The following is a 16,100-nucleotide window of genomic DNA, read 5'->3' on the forward strand; positions in this document are numbered from 1 at the left end:
ATGTAAGTCACGCGTCCTACAAACAGGGCTATTACAAATCGAATTCAAAAAAATCATAGCTTTAAGCCTATGCTGGGATTTGAACCTGCGATCTCAAATTGAGAGTCAAGCGTTCTTCCAACTGGGCTACCACGGTTACATCATAGAATAAGGAATAATACTACGTATAGAACGACAACTCTCCGCGCCCCACCGGTAGCTGAGCTGGGTTTACCTCACCCCCTCGGTCTTACTTTAGTCTTTAATCGTATGGGCGTCAGACGTCACACACACAGATGCGCGTGTACGATAACGTCAATGTGTAGTGTCTGTGTAAATTGACGTTTCTTGTGTGAAGTGTGAGTCCCGCTAAGTCCCGCTAATTTATCTCAATGTCCCGCTTTTAGACAGATCGATCATGACGACTCTACTTATTACGTCATTCATGACACATTTGCTAAATTGAATGCGTTGTAACAGCATGTGTTGTATGTAAGTGATTGCTTCACAACCCTCAACCCTCTCTGATTATGTAAGCTGAGTGGTTATGCGTGTAAGAGGAATGTTATGAATACTTCTTGTTTTAATACTTTAAGTTTTTTCATGTTGAATTATGGTGCAATTCAATAGCCTCCGTGGTCTAGTGGTTAGAGCATTAGGCTCACGGTCTGGAGGTCCGGGTTCGATTCCCGATGGGGACATTGTCGAAATCACTTTGTGAGACTGTCCTTTGTTTGGTAAGGACTTTTCAGGCTTGAATCACCTGATTGTCCGAAAAAGTAAGATGATTGCGTGCTTCGGAGGGCACGTAAAGCCGTTGGTCCCGGCTATTAGCCGTAAAAAACACCTCCACCAACCCGCAGTGGAGCAGCGTGGTGGAGTATGCTCCATACCCCCTTCGGTTGATTGAGGGGAGGCCTGTGCCCAGCAGTGGGACGTATATAGGCTGTTTGTGTTATGTTTTGTTATAATAAGAACAACAAAAATATAAATAAGACAAAGTTGTACCAATGGCTAAATGACAAAGTACATTATAATGATAATGAATTTATCCAATGATTATTTACTATTTTTATTTTATTTTTTATTTTACATATCTATTCTGGCGAAACATGCTGTACCTAAATGTAATATCGTTTCCTGTAAGTAAATAAATGATTGATTAATTGATTGAACAACTAGAAACTCAAATGTAGGCGGCAGCACTGTTGAGTGTTCCCAAATTTTGACAAAGTTCCATAATGGCCTCGATTCCTGCAGACACCTCCTAATTTTACTTTAAGTTATACCTGTCATTTTCTTATCCGCCGAAAAGGAAAGGGACGGATGATTGACAGCTCTTAATTTTAGGAAGAATGAGTAAATGAATGAATAACCCGGGCGAATCAAAAAGGTATGTCGCTGGTATGCAAACCGTTTGACGTGTGCTGTCAACTTAATTCTGTCGGGTTATTGACCAATGTAAAATTTTTAGACGGATGTTTTAGATTTGTGCTTAAAATTGACGTGTGTTCCATAAATTTTATGCTTGTCGATTACTCATCCCTTTCCTTTTCGGCGGATAAGAAAATGACAGATATAACTTAAAATAAAATTAGATGGTGTTTACAGGAATTAGCACCACTGTCTAGTTAAAATCCGTAAAAAAATGCTGTAAAATGTGGAGCAACGTAGAGTGTAATATCTCGAAAAGCAGACAGTTGGCAAAATTTGAAACAGTCAGTTGTAAAAAATGGAACAAAGAGTAATTAATTTATCATGTGCAGTTTCACTAGCACAGTTGGCTCGACCATTATAGACAGCGATAGGCTCACCATCTTTCACGTTGACCTAACGTAAAGCTCGGTGAGGTGTGAATGTACCTCTGGCTACCCCATAGGTATATAGCCGTGAGCTTATATTATTTAACTGCTAATTTTCAAAAATTCAAAAATATTTATTTTTCAAAATTGGCTTACAAAGTTAGCGCTTTTTGAACGTCAAACATAATTAAATTACATATTATGTTTTTATTACATACATATTTTGTCCGCAGACTCGAAGATCTCGACGCCACGCTTCTCAGGCTCGTCGTGGCTCGCGCTGCACGCATTGCGCGGCGCGTACAAACGCGTGCGGCTGCGCCTGCGCGTGAGACCGGAGCGCGCGCGCGGCGTATTACTGCTGACAGGCGAACATGACGACTTGTCAGGCGATTACTTAGCGCTGTTACTGAGGAATGGACATGTTGAATTGAGGTTCGTTGGGTTTTTAACGATCAAATATTTAGATGTAAGAAAGTTATAGTTTGCACTGCATGCAGTGCGCGGCATGCGTATTAATGCGTGCACCTATGACCGACCCGAGCGCGCTCTTGACTTATTGACTTATTGAGTGACTCATTGTAGATTTGCCGCGTATGATATTAACTACTTAACCGGACACATGAGTAGCGCTGAGGGATCTCAAAGGGTCACAATCTTTTGACATGAACGCTGCTATAAATCGCCATAATGTTTGAAATAATCGCTCGACGCCCCACGCGCACCAATAGGCTAGTTTCCAACTAGTCAAGTCGGTTACTTTTTACTTAACGTTAAAACACAAAACTATGGAAATTGTATGAAAAAGCACACTTTAGTGACATCATGCAAAAACGTGATAAAATGTCAGACGTTTTTCTTGATAAAATTCATAAATAAGTTAAGTAGAAAAATGAGAATGATTTAGATTAGTTCTAGATCTGTCTTTATTTCTAATCTAATCTAGCCTACTAGATCCCACTGCTGGGCAAAGGCCTCCCATTCCTCTTTCCATTTTTTGCGGTCCTGTGCGTATGTCTTTATTTAGTAATCAGAATTTCATAATTTATCTTGAACCTATTACACGACCCAATTCTCTATAAATATGGCCTAATTCGTAACTCCCAAGCCGTCTCACAACTTAATCCTTTAAATACAGTATAAAGTTAACAAGTGTCCAATTAGAACGACGAGCAATAAAAACGAGATCACGACTTAGCAAAGTGATTACCATTTTTAGAGCTTTTCTGAAGCCTTCGCTAAGTTCATTAAACTGCCATCAGGGCAAGCACTGAGACACTTTTCATACAATTTTGTATACTTAGTTAAGTATTCTTACTATTCAGGGTGTAAGTGACACCGTAACGAATACTGAGGGGTATGGTTCAGACCATGATTCTGAGTTTCAGAAATTATGCAATACAAACTGGATTTAAAAAAAAAGGAAGGAAAACATGAAACAGTAGGACTAGGGCCCTGTGCTGGGAGGTTTTCTGGCCACGTCTTTCCCTCAGCGTTACAGATTCCGATGTGGTAGTAGTTTTACAGCTAGTTACATAATATTTTTTTGTAATTTAATTTTTTTGACGTTCAAAAAGCGCTAACTTTGTAAGCCAATTTTGAAAATAAATATTTTTTGAATTTATAATTTGAATTTTGAGTTGATATCAAGTGGAATTTCCTGTCGGAAAATTCATGATATTTTTGAGTAATTTTTAATTATTTTCGGACGGAAAAAAAAATCCAAAAAATTCCACTTGATATCAACTCAGAATTATAGTCTGAATCATCTCTCAAAGTTTTCGTTACGATGTCACTAACACCCTGTATATACATTTTTAACTCATGCCCGTATTTATAACAGAGCAAAAAATCTATAAGTGTCAATAAAAACTACTTAAACAAAATCTTTTAGTTGACATAAGTGTACGACTTACCCGAAATCTTCTTAGTTCCTGTAATATCCTGATCCAACTAGGGATCATAAAGTGATTTTTGTGATATGTCCCCACCGGCATTCGAACCCGAGACCTTCAACCTCAACCACTGGCACGGGCATCAGATTATATCGTTGCTTTATAGTAAAAACCACGCTGCGCTTTTTAGAAAATTCACGTTCGGTTGTGAGTTTGGTGAACAAAACCTCACAATAGACACGTTAATTTCAATTCAGGTAAAAAATTGTGTTCTCAATTTCGACCCGGATTTAAATTAATTGAAATACATCGATGTTTTGTTGAAGAAAATCATATCAAAATGTACATACATACATAACCTCACGCCTATTTCCCACCGGGGTAAGCTAGACTATGGAATTCAATTTGCTTCGATCCTGACACACTTACAATACAATACAATACAATACAAAGACTCTTTATTGCACTTGAATCACATTAAAAATACATACACTTCTCTTGCTTCCTCCACATTCATCAATCGTTTCATACACACACGCCAGTTTAGAGTAGATCGTGTTGAACCTTTTTAAGGATACTCGAATTTGGTGAATGTACGTCCTTCTAGGTCTTCCTCTGCCAGCCCTACCACTAACCTTCGCTTCGATGTAATTTTTTTAAAACCGCTTAATACCTGGTCTTCACTATAAGGCGACGGATGTGAGGAACACTGTTCCACTGCTAGTTGGTGACGACGAGCAAAACGGATCATTTGTCACAATCACAATTTCAAGTATATATACTTCCCGGCTGCCCTTTCTGCAAATAAAATTCTGGTCCGGAACTTTCTACAAAAAAAAAACCCTAGCTACGGCTCTTTACGCGAAATGCTTTTTCTCCGTAAAAAACAAAGACAATTACCCCGTGACACTGGGGTGACGATAAAAAAAAGAAACGGCCATTTTGTGAGATTAAAAACAATAAACAATGCCATCTACCGTGCAGTAGCGCATTTACCAGCATTATACGGATTTTAGGGTTAATATGGTTATTCATTAGGAGTTTCAAAAGGGTTAACAGATTATTTGTTATTTTTAAAGATTCACGCACATTTCATATTGTGATAATAGACTGCTAGACGGGTTTATGCGTCTATTTCACAACATAACATAAACAGCCTTTATGCGTCCCACTGCTGGACACAGGCCTCCCCTCAATCAAGCGGAAGGGGAATATAATAGCTACCTTTAGAGACTTTGTTGTTTTGGGGAACGAAAATACAAATAAACAGATAGATACATAGATAACAGCGACAATAAACACAAATAGATAGATATAATAACATAAGAAACGAAAAACGAAAGAAGATGGACAGAACCCAAAACAACAAAGCCATCAACAGTGACGGCTGCCCTCAAGCCGGCCGACGGTCGAGCTCTTCCGCCTCTACTAGCTCGCGAGGATACGGCTTCCAGTCAATGGTATAACTCGTGCAGCTCATCGTCTTATAAGGGTTGTCCTCACCTACCGTACCTTGAACGTGTGTCGTAAATAGTGCAAGTTTTTGTTTGCTAGCCGCATCTGTTGTTTACTGTTAATACGATATTTAGATTATCAATATTTCACTAAAGCGAAAGCTTTGTATAAAATAGTTAACTGTGCTTTAAGAAGAATAGCTTAAGTAAATGATTTGTTTATGTACACACACTCATTTGTACTGAGTCTTTCATCGGGGGTGGCATTATCAGTCCCTGATAAAACCCTCTGTAATAAGAAAAAGATTTAAAAAAATGTATTTCACTGTTGCGCTATCATATATGTGCTGATTGCTCCATCATGTACCAGGTTCGACTGTGGTAGCGGCGCGGGCGTCCTACGGTCTCCGGAGCCAGTCAGACTTGGCCACTGGAACACCATCTCTGTGTACCGCCACCGTTGGGATGCCTGGCTACGGCTGAATAACGGGAAGCGGGTCCGAGGGCGGTCTAAGGTAAGCAGATTTACATACATACATCATCATCTCCCTAGCATTATCCCGTTTCTCACAGGGTCCGCTTACCTAACCTGCAGATTTGACAGGTCCGGTTTTTTACAGAAGCTACTGCCAACCCGCGAAGGGAAAACCAGCCCAATACATGTTAGGTCACATAACTCTGATAATGCATTTCTCGTGAATGTGGGTTTCCTTCACCGCTGAGCACGTGATAATAATTGATTATCGAAACGTGAATTCGAAAACAAATTCGACAATCATTGGTTTAAGTCTCTGCTCTATTCGAACCTGCGACCTCAAAGTGAGAGGCAAGCGTTCTACCGACTGGGCTCGGCATACATACATACATTATTTTTATTATTACTGAACGATTTGACTGCGTTTGACCACGTCGCGACGGATATCAACTCAGTATCATGGCCTCGTTACGATGTCACTAACACCCTGTATATACCACATGTATGACACAAGCAAATTCGGAACTTATTCAGGACCCCTCGCTGAGGGTTGCTTGACTCCAAACGAAAAATCTGGACCCGACTGAACCGGTGTAGGACCAACCATGGAAATTCAAACCATCACCTACATAAATGGGGCTTAAAGGAGTCGCCATACTGTGAATGTGGTCACCCGGATCAAACCATATCTCACATAGTGAACGAGTGCCCTCTACACCGGTTCCCAGGTGGCATGGCCGAGCTGCATTGTGTGACGGATGCGGCAGGGAATTGGTTAGGGGAGCTTAAGCTGGATATATGATCCACGCAGGATATTTTATTTTTGTCTGCCATAGTAATAATAATAATGACACAAGCGAGCCCACCACCAAAAATACTTACCATATCATCACACGTTTCGCTCTCCACGGAGCATTGTCAGGACTTGACCTCTCGGAGTCCGCCCCACCGACCTTTTAAACGTAAAACCAATTTAGTAATGTCTGCATCAAATCAGGATAATTTGAAAGTTTTAATTGTCTTCGAGTTTCGTGGTTAAAAGTTGCTAGATGTTGAAAAGTTATCTTTTTGGCATTGTCATTTATTTAAGCTTAGCAATAGGTACTTATGAAAGTAATTAAGCGGCTTGGGATGTCGCTAAAAAAACAGAAGGAAAGCTAGAAGAAAAGAGAGGAGAAACCCAAGCAGAGATGCCAGTCATTTTATCGATTTTGACGATATTATAATTATGTCGATTTGTCGATTGGTGCTAACATGTAAACCCAAATAAGTCAATATGTCGTTCTGGCAAAATACGAACAAAATCACTTGGCACGCATGTTTGGGTCGGGTGAGAACCCTCAGCGCTCCCCATTTGTCCGGCCAAGTAGTTAATGCCATCTGCGGCGAATCTACAATAAGTCACGCCAAAAAAACAAAGCATGTTAGGGAAAAAACAAACTTATCGATTTCGACAAAATGTATTGAATCGATCGATAATTTTATCAGGTTGCGCATGGTATCCCTGTAGGTGGGTTTAGGCGAATGAAAACGAATGATACAAAAATACGTCTCTAGCATAGAAGCAAGCCTATTAGGCTAATTTCCAACTAGTCAAATTCAGTTACTTTTTACTAAACGTCAAAACACGAAATTACTATGGAATTTGTATGAAAAAGCACACTGTTACATCATAGAGGTAGAAAAGCGTGATAAAATGTCCGACTTATCATTACGTTTCTCTTGATTAAAATTCATAATTAAAAATAGTAAAAGAAAATGTTTTTCGTTAGTTTTAGATCTGCCTTTATTTAGTAATCAGAATTTTATTATTTATCTTGAACTTAGTACGGTCACGAGCATTAATATATATACACTTTGGTACCATATCACATTAACTTTCTTGACAAGTTTAACTGTAAGCCTCACTAAATGTCAAATATGTTAGTGCGACAGAGTCCTAAAGTGGGAACATTTTATTGCTCTTGACTGTACACGATCCAGTTATGAATAAACTTAAACACCTAACGTCCGCTACGCCGATATTACACAGAATCTTTCTTTAAAAAAACCCAGGTTATTTCATAAAAGCTTTTTTACTCTTCCTTTGAACAAGAAAAGAAAATATAATTGAGTGAGATTAATTAATACACACTCCTTACTCCTTTAGATGTAGCCCAGACCAAGATTTTAATTAAACTCTAGAACTGGATTTAATTAAAAATACATTAGTTATGCTTTTATAGTGTTCTTTCGAACAGTTTAAAATTCAAAAGGTTTACTGTGTTCGTCAGAAGCAATAAAGGATACGAATACATTTAATCCACTTTTTTGACGTGAGTTGTATTAGCATCAAATACTTGGCCGGACAAATGAGGAGCGTTGAGGGCTCTCACCCGGTACAAAATTTAAGATAAGGCCTGAGGGTGCCCGGAGGAGCGCGAACCTCGGCTCAGGGCATCGTCTGAGAGGATTATATCCCGTAAGATTTAGTCGACTCTATCATTTATTAACCCGTAGTGGAGCAGCGTGGTGGAATATGCTCCATACCCCTCCGGTTGATTGAGGGGAGGGCTGTGCCCAGCAGTGGGACGTATATAGGCTGTTTATGTTTATGTTTTTAGTTTTGTGCAATAAAGTATATTTGATTTGAATTGATTTATGTATGTATCTAACACAAACAAAGTGTAACTAACTTTGAATCGTCAATTTTTTTTGTTGATACATACATAACTATACAAAATACATACACAACTGAACAAACACCTACTGAATAAAGATATTTTTTTGAATTTATTAATATCATTTTTTATAAAGGGAAAATACATCAAGAAGAAAAAATACAAACATAAATGACATAATTACATTTTTAAATGAATTGCTTCAATATGGCCTTTTTAACTACGCTTTTTAACCCCCAAGAGCGTGACTCTTCAATTAGTGATGATGATTCACTTGTCCAACATTATTATTTCGCTAACAGCAATATTAAACATCTTCCAATTTCTTCTTTCATCATTAAAGTACCTAACCTTTTATAATACGTGCCTGTTATTATAACGTAACTTTGTATCACTTGAGTAGTATTCCACCTGATTTGTTATTCACTGTAACAGTCAGTGCTTATGCAAACGAAACCGAAAGGCAAGCAAATAGTCTACCTTTTTGTTGATTCCCGAAAACTAACCAGGGACAAACTGTATGCAGCTCTGGGGCCCCCAAAGATTGTGCATATACATGTAGGGTATGAGTGTGTGTAGGTGTTTGAGGTGTAAGAGAGTAAGGTGATGGTAAGATAAAGGAGAAGGAATGAGACGGAATTGAAAGACAGAGAAACAGGATATGCGAGGAACAGATGTACGAGAAGGAGGGATACGGATACGAGCGAAGACGGAAGGAACTGAATATAGCGGAAGAGTGAGAGGTAAGGAGTGAAAGGGACGGGAGATTAGGAAAGATGGCGGAAGTGTGTGCGCGTGGTACTAGAAATGGTTTTTTCTAAATTACTCAAAAGTAATATTTAAGTGCATTTGTTGTAAAACTTTAAAAAAATAAACAGTGGGAATTGGGCTTGGATGTTTTTCTCCGCTCCCTCCCACATACATATAATAATAAAAAGCTCAGGTGAAGCTTAAAAAATTCCTGGTATGAAATGTGTTCCTCTAGTTATTAAATAAATTGTAATGTTCACCTACATTGATTTAAAAGATGTGTCATTTCTTTTCCTCAGCCATAACGACTTGCGAAATGACGTGACAATTCAAAAATGTTAAATTGACCTTCAACAAGTTTACCTATGAGGAGCTCCGTGGCGCAGCGGTAAACGCGATCTGCGATTGTTGAAGTTAAGCAACTTTCGCAAAGGCCGGTCGTAATATGGGTGACCACAAAAAAAAAGTTTTCATCTAGAGCTCCTCCGTGCTTTGGAAGGCACGTTAAGCCGTTGGTCCCGGCTGCATTAGCAGTCGTTAATAACCATCAATCCTGGGCCCGCGTGATGGTTTAAGGCCCGATCTCCCTATCCATCCATAGTGAAGGCCCGTGCCCCAGCAGTGGGGACGTTAATGGGCTGATGATGATGATGAAGTTTACCTATGGTAATTTTTCTTCTTCTTCTAAACCTTTCATCCCATGTTGGGATGTAGGGTTCGAATAACAGATTTCCACTTCTCGCGACTATTTGCAGCCTCTGTTGCTTGCTCCCATGACATGTCGGGAGTTTTCAACTCTCGGTCAACCGAACGTCACCAGGTCTGGACCACAGAGGCCGTTATCACTTGACTAAGTACATCCCTGTTGATTCCCCCACAGCCTGAACGTTCACATCATTATATTCCGACGTAACGATGTGTACTCGGCGATTCTCTGGGACTGGCCTCAGGCTTGGAATTAAATAGTAATAGACTATTTTGCCTTTGAGAGGTAAACGTAAATTAAAAAAAAAGGTTCTAGCATTATCCCGTTTTTCACAGGGTCCGCTTACCTAACCTGAAGATTTGACAGGTGCGGTTTTTCATAAAGCGACTGCCTCTGACCTTCCAACCCGCGAAGAGAAAACCAGCCCAATAAGGGTTAGGTCACATACCTCCGAAAATACATTTCTCGGGAATGTAGGGTTCCTCGCGATGTTTTTCTTCACCGCAGTGTTAATCATTTATGATCCAAACATGAATTCGAAAGCAAATTCGACAATCATTGGTTTACGTCTGTGCTGGATTTGAACCTGCGCCCTCAAAGTGACAGGCAAGCGTATCAACTGGGTTACTACGGCTCTCGTAAAATAGGTTCTAGATGCACTCTTTAAAAAATACAAAGGCTTATTTGTAGAATAATTTAGAGAGCCGAAAGGACGTTGCCGCTCCGTTCCATTGTCGCAACGCCATGTTTAAAAAAAATATAAGTAAGTTTAAAAAATAAGAATGATACACTCAAGACTAGGCAGCATGGTCTGATGATCTTAGCCTGCAGTTTTAAAAACTATGTTTCGCCAAACTGCAAAACAGTTTGTTGGCGAGCTTAAACACCCAATCCAAATTAGGCAACTTATCTATCTATATTCTTCTATATATGTCTAGTCTATTCTAATACAGTGTGAAAGCCGAAGGACGTAATATACGATCCCGACGACCCGATTACTCTAGCCATAGAGGCAGCCAATCAGCTCGCGACACCAAACACTTCAGGACCCCGATACCGACCCCGCTGGCGTGGGCGACGACTTCTCTCAATCAGCGCTTATCGCTATCGACCCACTAGGGTCGATTAATTCTTTCAATTATTTTTTCATCTTAAACGTTGTACCGGGTGAGAGCCTTCAGTGCTCCCCATTTGTTCGGCCAAGTAGTTAATGACATCTGCGGCAAATCTATAATAATAAGTCACGTCAAAAAAAATAGTGTGAAAGCGTCCTAACATCTAGCTCCATAAAGATGAAAGTGAGATCAGACATTAGATTCTACGGATTCCTCCTAAAACTCCGATTTCCCAAAAACTTCCTAACTTAGCACAAGAAACTTGTAAGTACTTAAACTGATCGGGAAGCAAGGAACGCTATTAACGAAAATCTTCGGGTATCGTGAATCGTGTTTCGTACAGGGTTGCTTGGTTGGAATAAAAGCAAAAACATGGGGTTTAAAAACACAGTGGGCGACGGGTAGGGTGTGCAGTCGGTCGCAAGTCAATATATTTATGAAAACATTATGTATGTACGTAAAAATGTATCTCTCCTTCCGAGAAACTGTGAAAGGCATACTTACAATACAAGAAATAAAAATAAAATTGCTATTCAAAATCCCTACTTCCTCTACTAACCCTACTTTTTGCTTCGCCGAAGTCGGGTAAAAACAGAAATCGTCCAAAAAAAGTCGTGCCGCTAACAGCCCTTCGGACGAAGTTTGCCGTCTGTTCAACCCAAGATCCGGGTTTGTCCGAGTTTCACCGGATAGGGTATTTTTAGATATTGGGCTGGTATAAGTACGGGTTTGTAGATGACCTTTAACTTTTCGGTAAAAGAACCGTTATAAATACGCGGTAAATTTAAGCAGATTCTATGAAGTGTGCTTCAGTCAAACCCGTGTCCAGTACAAATACAAATCATTTATTGGCCAGAATATCATCATCATCAATTTAAGAGCCACGCTCTTGTCGGTGTAGCATTTTCCATTCCAGTCTATCAAAGGCCAATTCCTTGACTTCCCTATAAGACACGACGTTAACCTTTTCTTTAATCTGTTCCATGTAAGCTCTTCTTGGTCTTCCCCTTCCTCTCTTTCCTTCTAGCTTTCCTTCTATGATGTTTTTAATGAATTCGTCGTGTCTTATTAGGTGTCCAATCATCTTGCCTCTTCTGTCCTCAATAATTCTCAGTATTTGTCTCTTTTCCCTTACTCTTACTAGCACTTCCTCATTTGTAACCCTTTCTGTCCAACTTATTCTTTCCATCCTCCTCCAACACCACAAGCCAGAATATGGCAGGTTTTATTTCTTTCGCAATCATAATGTGCACATTCACCTAGGTGTGCTCACCATTGCCGTTTTTCCGATTCTGTTCCGCACCATCCAAATCACCTGGTAGTTGCGGCTTCCGAATACATCCCGCTTCAAATTCGACAATCATTGGTTTACGTCTGTGCTGGATTTGAACGTGCGACCTCAAAGTGACAGGTTAGCGTTCTACCAACTGGGCTACCACGGCTCTCGTAAAATAGGTTCTAGATGCACTCTCTAAAAAAATTACAAAGGATTGTTGATGTCTTAGCCTGCATTTTTACAAAAACTATGTTTCGCCAAACTGCAAAACAGTTTGTTGGCGAGCTTAAACACCCAATCCAAATTAGGCAACTTATCTATCTATATTCTTCTATACTTATATGTCTAGTCTATTCTAATACAGTGTGAAAGCCGAAGGGCGTAATATACGCTCCCGGCGACCCGATTACTCTAGCCATAGAGGCGAATCAGCTCGCGACACCAAACACTTCAGGACCCCGATACCGACCCCGCCAGCGTGAGCGACGATTTCTCTCAATCAGCGCTCATCGCTATCGACCCGTTAGGGTCGATTAATTCCTTAACGTAGATATTACATACACTATTTAAGTGTAATGACTTATAAATTTACTCTTAATATTTTTTCGTTACGGTGTCACTAACATATTGTATAAAGCTAAATATAACTATTATCTTTTTGGATTTCCTTGAGCGTGGGAGGTCAGTTATTGAGCCACGTAACTAGGGATCCGTAACCAAACCGTAACCGTAACCAAACTAGGGATACCAAACTAGGGATCACAAAGTGATTTTTGTGTTATGTCCCCACCGGCATTCGAACCCAGGACCTCCGGATCATGAGCACAACGCCCAACCACTGGACCACAGAGGCCGTTAAAAACGAGGTATTTGTATGTGTGTGTATGTCTCTTGCTCGAATCATACCAATGCCTCGTTTGAAGTGTCCGGGATGAGGCTATAATAACAATTTCTTCGAATAAAGGGTAAACTTGCAATTCCAGTAAGCACACACATGGTGCTATATGCTATAAGTAGATCTGCAAGTAATACTGTTGAATAGGGGCTGGCACGGCGCCTGGCGGCTATCTATACATAATTGGATAAAAGGACCGAGCGAGGTCACAGACGATGGAAACAATTGTGCGTCTAAGGCAGGGGTCCCCAAAGTGTGCGCCTCGGCGCCCTAGTGCGCCGTAGAAAGTAAAGAGACGTGAGTTCTATCATTATCCGAATGTGGTGGCGATACACGCACCACGTCTCGCAGGAATATAGAAGCTTTGGCAGCACAACCGCCATGTATACACAATTTTTTGTGGCCAGCTTTAAGTCGTGCGAGCAGAAAACCTTGGAACGCAACTTCCCAAAGGCTGCAGCTGCAGCACTAATCCTATTACTGATCTCGGCATCAACATCGCACTTGAATGTTACAGTACTCCCCAGGTAACGGAACTTATTCACCTGCTTCAACATATCCTCACCAAGCGTAATGGCCAGTTTCTCTTGACCATCTGTGTCAGTGTCTCTTGGAGTTCACTGTAAAGATAGGCTACATAAGCCATCTTCGGGCGCATCAGCGTCGTGCAGACTAGGAGTCGAAATGGTCGCCATGGCCGAAATCGGTCGGAGAGATCATATCATTATCTGAAACCACAAATTTTCGCGGGTACCTATTTGAGCGGTCGTATCGGTAAATAATATAGCGTCTTGTCACTCTCGACCGTGATTTTAAATTTACAACGACGGTAGGTACCCTTATCTTCGCGCGCGTTTTCTATCTCCCTCGAAGTACTAACCTAAGAACTTAGCTAGGGCAGGGCGCCGTTACAAAATACTAAACTTGTAACTTGTAGCCGTTTCGGCACTATGTATAATTATTTTTTTTATTTTGTTAATTAGTGTTAAGTATGCCGAATAAATATTTTCTTCTTCTTCTTCTTCTTTAACTGCGCCGCAGGTTGTAAAAGTTTGGGAGCCCCTGGTCTAACGTATGTACTTCAGTAAGGGGCAATGAAAGACGTAAAATTGTGGTAAATAAGAAAGGAATGTTGTGGTTAAGGTACACAGCTGATTGTGCTAAGCAGCCACTTCTGATATAGACCCAGACCATTTCATTTAATGAACCACATTACATAGATTTCTCAATAAAACTAAAGCCCTATGTTGAAGGCCCATGTAATAGGGGGTTAGCCTTTTGCCTTTAACCGGGCACAAATCCTGAAAACCGCGTGAATTGAAACTCATAAAGAATACACTGGCAGTCATGCGTTCTTCGAACAGGAGAGGGGGAAATCCACTGAGCGAAGTTTCTTTTAGAGAATAACAAAGCCGTTTCCATAGATATAAGTAAAAGAACCAACGTCAACATTGTATACGCTATCTCGAAGTAGACCACAATCAGAAGCACGCAGAGTTCTTTAAATGGAATCGCTAAGGACTGTTCAAGAACTGTTCAACTAACGCGCCTTCAAGTTGTGGGCAACTTGTTTGTTGTTTGCCGCCCTTTGTGAGAAGAGCAAGCACAGTGTTTTGATCCCATGATAACTTTGATAGGTATACGTAAGGACTTATGCACATAAACCCACGCCCGTATTTTTAAAGCGGACAGAACCAGAAGTAATCTGAAGACAATCTAAAGCTGTTTTTGATACGAAGGTGTCTTTGTTAGCATTTTACGCCTAAACCGAAAGCTCTAGTGACGCGAGGGTACTCAATTTATCAGTCGATAGATGTACCTCTAACTGGCCGGATTGAGAATAATAGAGATAAGACACAACACAGTCATCCCGGGTTTGTCAAAAAACCGACAGAGGTCGCTTTCCGGACTCCGGCATAGAAGAAAACGTGTAATCGTATATTGACCCCGATTCCTGCACACATTTCCTGATTTTATTTTTAGTTATAGGTACTTGGCATTTTCTTATAAAGGAAAGATTATTAAACTAACACACTTGCGGCTCAACAAGTACCTATCGCGTTACTCTAATACAAATCTCGGTGAGACGTGGGTATTCAGTTCATCTTGTAATAAAAGTACCTTTGACTATCCCAATTGGGATGTACGTAGTCATGTGCTTATGTTATGGTATTTGGTTAACTCAATGTTCCCTCCCCCAGGGCCTTTTCTCCCGAATGACGTTCCGCGAGCCGGTATGGGTCGGCGGCGCTGGCAACACCACTGGTCTGCAGACCAAGCTCGGTTTGTCGGACGGTCTACTCGGCTGCGTCGACTTCCTACGAATCAACGGAGACACGTACCGGCTGATCAAGGATGCTGTAGCCACATTGGATATCGGTGAGTGATTATTTTTCTTAAAAAGATTTTTGTTTTTATAGCACTCACCCGTGCTTAGGGAAACTCTTCAAGACACTTCAAGGTTCACCCCGACACCGATTCCGCCGGTGTGGTCCACATTTTCCCTCATTCAGCGTTTATTGCTACCAGCACACTAGGGTCGATAGAATCCTTTCAGACGACGCTCTGAGCCGAGGTACGCACCCAACAGAGCACTCTCAGGCCTGTTGTCTTAAATTTTGTACCAGGTGAGCCCTCAGCAGCCAAATAGTTAATTCCAGTTGCGGCAAATCTACAATAAGTCACGTCAAAAAAGCTCTCTACAGCAGTAATCAGCTCGTCCCGCATACAGGTGTCAGGTTCGCGAGCACTCCATACAGAAATCTCAATCTTACCATGTACCTAACGCTCCATACAGAAATCTCAATCTTACCATGTACCTATCGCGTAAGTGCAAGTGTGTCTCACTTGACGGACGGACGGACTGTCTGTCGACAGTCCGTCCGCTCCCCTCACTCCTTTACGGTTAAAGGCGGTGACGTTGGCGCCCGATACGAATTAAAAAAAAAAACGTTTATGTTTGTACGTATTATTATGCATTATTCTATGTTATGGGACACTCCGGATACTTCATACAAACAACCTTGTTATACACAAACACTACACATTGACATTATCAACATGCGCATCTGTGTGTATAACATCTCACACCAT

At 40.7% G+C, this 16,100-nt stretch overlaps 1 protein-coding gene across 1 annotated transcript in view; it reads left to right on the forward strand.

Annotated features, from left to right (window-relative positions):
* Positions 1–16,100, forward strand: part of LOC126377509 (pikachurin-like) — a 250,069-nt gene that overhangs the window by 165,161 nt on the left and 68,808 nt on the right. Inside the window, exons 7-9 of the mRNA XM_050025256.1 lie at positions 2,015–2,216; positions 5,501–5,645; positions 15,209–15,386. Coding sequence (XP_049881213.1) covers positions 2,015–2,216; positions 5,501–5,645; positions 15,209–15,386 — 525 coding nt within the window. The remainder of the gene's footprint in view (positions 1–2,014; positions 2,217–5,500; positions 5,646–15,208; positions 15,387–16,100) is intronic.

This window comes from Pectinophora gossypiella, chromosome 23 (assembly GCF_024362695.1).
Source record: "Pectinophora gossypiella chromosome 23, ilPecGoss1.1, whole genome shotgun sequence".
NCBI classification, from domain to species: Eukaryota; Metazoa; Arthropoda; class Insecta; order Lepidoptera; family Gelechiidae; genus Pectinophora; species Pectinophora gossypiella.